Here is an 8,889-nt window from a genome sequence, read left to right on the forward strand (position 1 = left end):
GTTTCGTCTCATATTTGTCTAACCGGTTTGCTAAGTGTTGTTGTAGAAATTTTTAATAGACTATTTACCCTCCTCTAGCCATTAGGACCTTTCAGGCGGCGCCGGATCTAGCGTTCCCGGGCGCCCAGCAGCAGCGACGCGGTGGCCGGGCGAGCAGCGCAGCGGCGGAGTCGAAAGAGAAAGGTGAAGGAGCCGACAAATAATTTAGCCCTGTCGGCCAGCCGCGGGCCGACATAAAGTTATCAGCCCTCTATGGGCCGATTAGTCAGTGGGTCCAAGGCCCGTCGGCCTTCACTGTGCAGAGACTAGTCGGCTCATGAGCAGTCGATTGGGATCTGTCGGTCCTCCGGTTGCCGACAGAATCTATCTGTAGTCCAACGGTACACTTCTTTTTATCGAATGCTTCATTTGCAATTAAGAATCGCTCACATCCGCACATGGCTGTGCCTTGCTTTGCTTGACTCGTGATGGAATGGAGTCAGCGCAAGCACGATGCTGGGTTGCGGGTTGGTGATTGGTGCGGACCACGCGTCGCCTGCCCACGCGTCGAGCGCCACCGCCCCCGGCTGACCTCCTCCGGCGGGCCCAGCCACCGACCCGGCCCTCGCAGCATGGCACGAGCGAGCGAGTGGTCTAGGTCTCCAGGTCGAGGTTGAGTGCTGTTGGCACTGGTTGATGTAGCCTGCAAAGCAGCTGGTCCGAGGCCGGCCGGACCGCCTGAGTGTGGTAGCCACTGTTGAAGGCTCGCAGTGCCCGCGGTACAAACTACAAAGAGGACTCCACCTGCGCCCGACTCGAATGGCAGCTCGTCCCCTCTCCCACCTGTCCTCCACAGCGTCTGCTTCCCTTGCCACCGAGACATGGCGCTCTGCGCGTCCCCGTCCGCCCTCGCGCTCTCCGCCACCACGCGGGTAGGTCGCCACTCGCCACCCCGCGAGAATTCGCCACTATCCTGTATACTCCTCCTCGTGCTGTGCTGTGCAGCCAGTTGATTTGCTCTGCCTCTGCCTCTGCCTCTGCCTTGCCGCAGGTTAGCAGCAGCCTCCCACTGACGCTGGCGCTGGCGGCCGGAGGCGCGTGTGCCGCGCGCGCCCGGCGACCAGCTCCGCCCGTCGACCGCGTGCTCTTGGGCGCGCCCCTTGCTGCCCGAGCTCGCGGCGGCCGGCGCCCGCGGCACCGGCAGGGCGCAGCCGCTGTTCCGGCCTCGCGCATGTACGCACCTTCTCCTTCGATTTTGATTTTGCTCATTCCAATTATCTGTTTAAGATCCCCTGGCTGAAATTGAATTGTTCGGTTCCAACGACAGTGATGACGACGTCTCAGATTGCCAGCTGTGCCTTCACCCTGGGCACGGTCGCCGTCCTCCCCTTCTACACCCTCATGGTCGTCGCCCCCAACGCCGACATCGTAAGTCATCTTCCTCCTTCACAGCTTAACAGCGCTCTCCATGCTCTCTCGTCACCTCATGTCCTCGTCTCTCTGCTCTTGCCCGCAGACCAAACGCACCGTGGAGAGCAGCGCTCCGTACGTCGCCCTAGGCCTCCTCTACGCCTACCTGCTCTTACCTGTCTTGGGCCCCCGACACCCTGCTGCGAGCCATGTTCGCTAGCAAGTACTGGCTCCCTGAGGTATATAAGCTGCTGCAGGAGCAGCATCACTGCTAAAACAGTTACGCGCTGTCTGAATGTTCTGCTGCTGATAAGATCAGGGGCTGTTTGGATCCGGCTACTAAAATTTTAGGAAGTGTGTTGGGAGGATGTTGTATGGGGTGTAGAAGGTGCGCACATGTTAAAACAGTTTCGTAAATTAGTCGCAAACTATGTAATTAGTTTCGTAATTAGTCTATATTTAATACTTCCATGCATGTTTCCTAAATATTCAATGGGACAACGACTATTAGGAGGGGCTAACCAAACACCCCCTAAGCTGCTGCTCATAGAAATGGGACGATTCCGTCTCTTATGCACTTTGCAGTTGCCGGGCATCGTCAGGATGTTCGCGAGCGAGATGACCGTAGCCTCTGCGTGGATCCACCTCCTAGCAGTCGACCTCTTCGCGGCAAGGTCAGGCACCGCTGAACCAACAAGCATCAGTTCTGCATGCACTGCTGGGGCTGGGGAGTGCAAGGGAACAACGCGCTAATAAATGTGTTTGGATTTGCAATGCAGGCAGGTGTACCACGACGGCCTCAAGAACAACATCGAGACCAGGCATTCGGTCTCGCTGTGCCTGCTCTTCTGCCCGGTTGGGATCCTGGCTCATGTGGTGGCCAAGGTATTGGCAGGGGCAGTTGGCCGCTCACATTGATGATTGGAATTGGGTGGTTGTATCTAGGATTCCATTGTTTAGCTGGTGGATTTTATGTGATCTGGATATGAATAAAATTGGTTCAAGGCACCGATTCTTTCCATGTGGGCTCACATTTTTAAAAAAATCTATTTATGCCGGCAACTGAATTCACTTATTGTCAGGGGATTCCTAGTATATGGTTCATGATAATCAAACCAAACTTTCTAAATAGCCACTAAAGAAAAATAGAGTAAACCCTTATGTTCTCAGACAAGCCAAATATTCAGGCACCAATAAGTGTAACCCTACCTGTACAAATTAAAATTATAAAACAAAGAGGTTTATAGTTACAAACGCAGAGAGAAATGAATAACCTGTTCGGATTCTGTGCTTCATTATTACAAATTCATGCTAATTTATTGAAGTATAGGAATGGACCAATCCTTGTAATAGCTATGCTTCTTTTTTTTACAACTGTTACTGTACTCGTAGTGGTATATCATCTGCTTTATCCCCATCAAATATCCGATTAAGTATCAACGCCAACCTGATTCCAGCCTGTGCTAATCTCTTCTCCACAATCGGGTATCTAGTGAAAAAATAATCATCTGCGTCCCAGAATGTGGAGCTTCTAAGTATTGTTATCCAAAAGATCATGCAGTTTTAATCATATCACAGCGATATATATGCTTACCTCCTAGAGTAATGCCTTGCTCCACATCTTTGTAGGCATAGTTGCAGGAATAATGGATGCTCTCAATTGCATAGCTGCATGTCATATGGTCAAGGTCATATAATGTCAATTCTGTATGACTGTAACACAAGAACGAAAATGAAGTTTCTAAATTGAATATGAATCCTACTCATTTGCACAGGTGGCATGTTTGTTCTCGCAATTTTCCCAGTGAGTAATATCGTCAGACCATCCACCCTACAACTTACATTATTAGAAACTAGAAAATCATCCTTGTCCTTGAAGTTATATAGCAATCTTGTAGCATACTTACTGTAAGGTTCATCTTGAGAGTCTCTACCATGGTATCCATGCTCTTGTTGTAGAAGTCCTTGATTGCCGTATCTATAATGCTGACATCCCACACCTAGCAAAACACAAGATGGTGACTCTCAGACTGACTACCTGATGAGTACATCTGAAATTTGGTATCGAAGTTATATCAGAGGTGCAAGCACAGACGTGATGGAGGTTTGCTTTCCTCCGGTACCAGTGGACGGTGATCGTGTTCCCGCCTTCGTCATCTTCAAAGCCTACATGCAGTGGCTGGTGGACGTCGCCGACGAAATGTGCCAGGAACATCAGGCTCTCCGTCAGGTTATCTAATATGTGTATATGAATGTTCAGAAGACAGAATCACTCCTGTTCGGTCTGCTAGATTAAACAAAGTTTCCACATATCCTGGAATAGTTCGGCACACACTTACACGAAGTCTTCTGGCCATAGCTGTAGAGCTGGTCAGTGTAGTTGTTGATAGCCCCGACGACGCACATCCCTTCCTGGCCACGAGAATTGTGGCAATCCCCTGAAAGGAACATTTGACAGCACGTGTTAATTCTAAACTCTTGATGCTGGTACACACTTTCAGTAATCAGAAGAGTAGTTCCGGCTGGGCTCTTCTCAACGTCTCTGTCAGTCTGTCACTGTATGGCAAGTTTGTGGGTCGTCAGACACGTCTCTTTGATTTGCCACACGAATATACTCCCTCCGTCCTAAAAAGAATGCAACTAAGAATTGTATGCCAATTAAAGTGGTTTACATTTGACTAAGTTTCTAATAAATGAGATTCACATCTATGGCTCCAAATCAATTTATTATGAAAATATATTTATTTGATATCATAAATATTGATACTTTTTATCAATTATTGGTCAAACTTATAATACTTTAATTTAACGAGTACCGTTCTAAAACTGCATTCTTTCTGAGACGGGTGCAGTACCTCAAGTAACAGTGGATTGTTTGCTAAAGCAACTGATTTAGGTAGTATCGGTGTAGTACCTCAAGTAACAGTGGATTGTTTGCTAAAGCAACTGATTTAGGTAGTATCTTTTTTTTTTTTTTTTTTTGCATCCAATCGGATTTTACTGGTAAGTTAGCATCACATGTAACATATCCGACTCTAACAACATTACAAGAGGTTTTGTGTGCACATGTGGCTGCCGGCGACGTGCTCGATCGGGGGCGGTCACGTTCCTGTCCCTTAAGAACGTGGGCCAAAGATAAGATACGGAAAATATCCTGTTCTTAACCGGGACAAAGAAAACAACTGTCTCGCTGTCTCATTTGTCCACGTGCAATTATTTGTTCATCCTTTATTTTTTTTTTTTTGCTTTTATTAGTTCACCATTTTTTTTGCTTTTCAATTATTTCCACCGGATTTATGCCTGCATCATCGGCCGTACAATATTCGGAGAGAAACATTTGAATGGGGTTAAGATATATTTTTCTGAATGAGGTTGGTAAGATAACTAGCAAAAGTAGTGTTTATTACGATGAAAGCGGCTGCTTGAAAAGAACATGTATGGGCTAAACAATCAGGCCGACCATGTGGTAGATGCGTGAAGCAAAGCAGCTCAGAGATCTGCATCTTCACTCAACCCCTTGTCCTCTCCAAGAAGCAACACAGTATTCGGTTGGTCATGAGTTATGACACTTGGAGGAAGGCTCAGTGTGCATGACCAAATCAGTGAGGCACAATTCACAACGGTATCGATGTTTATCCGCGGCACCTCCATCGTAGATAACCAATTTTAACTCAATTTTTTTTTCACGGAGAATGTCAGTTAAAACTCCGCCTATAGTGGGGTGCCTTTGGTATCTAGCATAGCAGGTTCTAAGCCCTTGTAAAGGAGGAGGGTTGTGTTATGCGCGGCGAGCCAATATAAAAACTTAACCACTTTTATGGAGATGAAACCCAAAAGAATCCCGTTAGGGCGTAACCCTCTTAGCGACGCGCTATGTCGGAACCCGAGTATGGTGTTAAATGAGCAAGGGTCGGGTCGTCACCCCCATGACACGTCGTGTCGCGATCTGGACACGGTGTCAAGTGAGCAAGGATTAGGTCGTCGCATCCTTAGTGGCGCGCCACATCGGCGCCTAGGTGTGGTGCAAAATGAGTAAGGGTCTTCACACCTATCTCGACGGGTGCGAAGGGTAAGGGAGCTAGTCGAGCCAATTAGAATCCATTTAGGTAGCTGGAATGTAGGGTCCCTTACGGGTAAGTTAAGAGAGTTAGTGGACACAGCGTTTAGGAGACGTGTAAATATCTTATGCGTCCAAGAGACTAAATGGAAGGGGCAGAAGGCGAAGGAGGTGGACAATACCGACTTCAAGCTCTGGTACACAGGGACAACTTCAAATAAAAATTGAGTAGGAGTTTTGATTGATATGGTGTGGTGGAGGTGAGAAGGCAAGGGGATATGATCATCTTAGTTAAACTTGTCATTAGTGATATGGTCTTAAACGTAATTAGTGCGTATGCCTCCCAAGTAGGCCATGATGAGAGTGCTAAGTGGCTTTTCTGGGAAGACTTAGATCGCTTGGATAGAGCTATCCCTAGTAGCGAGAAGCTCTTTATAGGAGGTGATCTTAATGGCCATGTAGGTACATCAAGTGCAGGTAGTAGAAACCAAGAGTAACACAGATTACTTCCTGATTAAAATTGGACTTCATCAAGGATCAGCCTTAAGCCCTATCTCTTTGCCTTGGTAATGGATGAGGTTACCAGGAACATAAAAGGGGATATTCCTTGGTGTATGTTGTTCGCTGATGATGTAGTGCTAGTGGACGAAAGTTAGGCGACCCTTGAGTCTAAAGGTTTTAAATTGAGCAGAACTAAAATTGAAAACATGAGATGCAACTTTGGCGGAGCTACACAAGAGGAGGGAGATGTGAGTTTGGAAGGTCAAGTAGTGCCTAAGAAGGAAACCTTTCGGTATGTGGGATTGATGCTACAGAGGGATGGAGATATTGATGCGGACGTTAGCCATAGAATCAAAGTAGGGTGGATCAAGTGGCGACAAGTTTCTGGCATTCTCTATGACAAAAGGGTACGATAAAAGTTAAAAGGCAAGTTTTATAGAACGACGATTAGACCGACTATATTGTATGGTGCAGAATGTTGGTCTACAAAGATTCGGCATGTTAAACAACTGAGTGTTGCAGAAATACGTATATTGCGATGGATTTGTGGTCACACAAGAATGGACCGAGTTCGGAATAATGATATACGTGATCGCCTAGGAGTAGCACCAATTGAAGAAAAGCTTGTCCAACATCGCATGAGGTGGTTTGACCATATCTAAAGGAGACCTCTAGAGGCACCAGTGCATCGTGGAGTCCTAAGCCAAGCTAATAATACAAGGAGAGGTAGAGGAAGATCAAAATTAACATGGGGGGAGACAGTAAAAAGAGATTTGAAAGCTTGGGATATATCTAGAGATCTATGTTTGAATAGGAGTGTTTGGAAAGCAGCTATTGAAGCACCTGAACCGTGACTTGGGGCTCTTGGTGGGTTTCAACTCTAGCCTACTTCAACTTGTTTGAGACTGAAAGGCTATATTGATGTTGATATTGATGTTGTGGAGAATGTCAGTTAACGTCGCAAACCTAGAGACGGTGTTATATTAAACAGTAAATAGTAAACATCATTATTCGGGTTAAACGACCACTTAAATTGGCAAAGTGATTGTATAAACGGGATAAACGACCGATTAAACAGAATACTGTGTAGCATTTGAAAACGGGCTAACGATCATTGCCTAGAAGACAAGTGCAGTGAAAATTTTCCACTGGAAAATGCTACGATGGACTTGCGCAATTTACATGATGACGTTTCTTTATAGTTGAATAACCAAACAACCCAATACATATATAAAGTTTATTCTGTCAGTTAGTTGAATATTTGTCCTACTTTGGTAACGTACTCACTTGCAAAATCTTAACTATCTGCTGAATTATTCTCTATATATGCCTGGCCCTGCAACAAAAGATACTGCAAAATTTTGTTTAAATCACATTATACTATTACATAATATAATGCATTTTTATCTCCCTCTTTTTGAAACCGAGAATACATTTTCTGTTTTCGCTGTATATGATTCGTGCATGTATAGTTTTTCCCTTTTCTACAGTGCTGAGCTTCAGTTTGAATGACGCTAACATTGCTACCCAAACACTCTGAACAACGCTCGCTTTCGGCTCATGAATCGGTTTGCAACGTTCATTGATGGCGGCAATGAAATCCCCAACGGTTTAACGCAAGGCCACGCTTTGTTGCGTCGGCGAGCAGGAGGAAGGAATCGAAGAGCAGCGAAGGAGACATACGAGAATACTTGAAGTTGCAGACTTGGGGGGTGTTGACGTAGTGGAGCGGGCTGGCCCAGTGGTAGTGCCAGCGCACGGTGTCCGCCCACGGGCACATCGTCGACAGCTCCCCGCCCGCCGACTCCGGCAGCAGCGCCTGCACCGCCGCCGCCGCCTTCTCCGACAGGTACTTCTGCACGCCGTACAGGAGGCATCAATCAGAATCCAGGAACAAGCACTCGCGCAGCTCTGCTGCCTACAATTCGAGTGCGGAGTCGAGCGCGACCTCGGCGATCTTGCAGACCATGATGTGGCCCTCCTTGCCCCACGCGTCGGCGCGGGGCGGGGCGAGGAGGAGGAGGAGGAAGACGAGTGGGAACGGGTGGGGCGCCATGTCTGTCTGCTCTCGGCTCTCGGCTCTCCTGCCTTCCTCCTCTCCTCTGCCTCTGCGTGGCCGCTCTGTTTCTTGATGGAAGGTTGTTGCCTCGTGGAGTGAGCTTTGGTGTTGGGCTGGTTGTTTATTTATTGCCGTTCGGGAATTTTGGGCGGAAGTAAATACGGAGCATTTACATATTTACCATTATTACGGATGACATCTTACACTATGTCACTGACACATTAGTCACTGACATAGTACTTTTTATACCACTCATATCATAATGATAGTAAATATGTAAATAATCCCGAGGAAACACAAGCGGTAGCTTTTGGGCCAGTCCTGGATAAAAGGATAGGCCGAAGCACGTCGATGCAGATTTAGGCCCACTATCAATAATCGCCCTGATTGCTCAGGCGTAACTTGATTAAGAGTTTTTCGGCTGAATCTGTTAGAGATTCGGTAATGCTCCTACTCGAACATCCCATGTTTCGGACGCGCGTCAGAAAACGATTCGATCGGCGCCTCGTCTTATCCGCCCGCTCGACGCCCTCCCCATCCCCATCCTGTGTCCGCGCGCTTCACTTCTCTCGCTCTTCTCACCCTCTCCTCCTCCCGGCTCCTCCACTCTCTCGCTCTGCTCGCACGCCGCCGCCCCTCCCTCCCTCTGGGGCCTCCATGCCGCGACGGCGGCGGCTTCCGACGAGCCGCCCCTCCCTCCGTCCCTCCCTCCCTCCGTGACCTCCATGCCACCGGAGAGGAGGGCGGCGATGGCTTCCCGTGAGCCGCCCCTTCCTCCCTCCCTCGCACCGCGACCTCCATGCAATCAGAGAGGAGGGCGACAACGACGGCTTCCCGCGAGGTAGGTGGTCCTTCTCTGGATTTGAGGCCTCCTCCTACTCCT

At 47.9% G+C, this 8,889-nt stretch overlaps 2 protein-coding genes across 2 annotated transcripts; one reads left to right on the top strand and one right to left on the bottom strand.

The window, feature by feature from the left end:
• Positions 1-745: 745 nt before the first annotated feature.
• LOC136449638 (protein MAO HUZI 4, chloroplastic) lies at positions 746-2,474 on the top strand. Its single transcript, XM_066449748.1, is given in 8 exon segments — positions 746-911; positions 1,031-1,062; positions 1,064-1,212; positions 1,307-1,407; positions 1,496-1,561; positions 1,563-1,628; positions 1,975-2,063; positions 2,169-2,474. Coding segments are annotated over 8 exon segments (693 nt in total). The 5' UTR covers positions 746-860; the 3' UTR covers positions 2,308-2,474.
• A 51-nt stretch (positions 2,475-2,525) lies between these two features.
• Positions 2,526-8,106, bottom strand: LOC136449637 (endonuclease 2-like). Its single transcript, XM_066449747.1, has 8 exons — positions 7,896-8,106; positions 7,631-7,802; positions 3,729-3,827; positions 3,485-3,624; positions 3,297-3,389; positions 3,153-3,220; positions 2,984-3,057; positions 2,526-2,897 (listed from the first exon to the last, which is right to left on the bottom strand). Exons 1-8 carry the CDS (start codon positions 8,001-8,003, stop codon positions 2,767-2,769), a joined length of 885 nt encoding a protein of 294 aa, XP_066305844.1. The 5' UTR covers positions 8,004-8,106; the 3' UTR covers positions 2,526-2,766.
• Between the last annotated feature and the right edge of the window lie 783 nt (positions 8,107-8,889).

Source organism: Miscanthus floridulus, chromosome 5 (genome assembly GCF_019320115.1).
Source record: "Miscanthus floridulus cultivar M001 chromosome 5, ASM1932011v1, whole genome shotgun sequence".
Lineage (NCBI taxonomy): Eukaryota > Viridiplantae > Streptophyta > Magnoliopsida > Poales > Poaceae > Miscanthus > Miscanthus floridulus.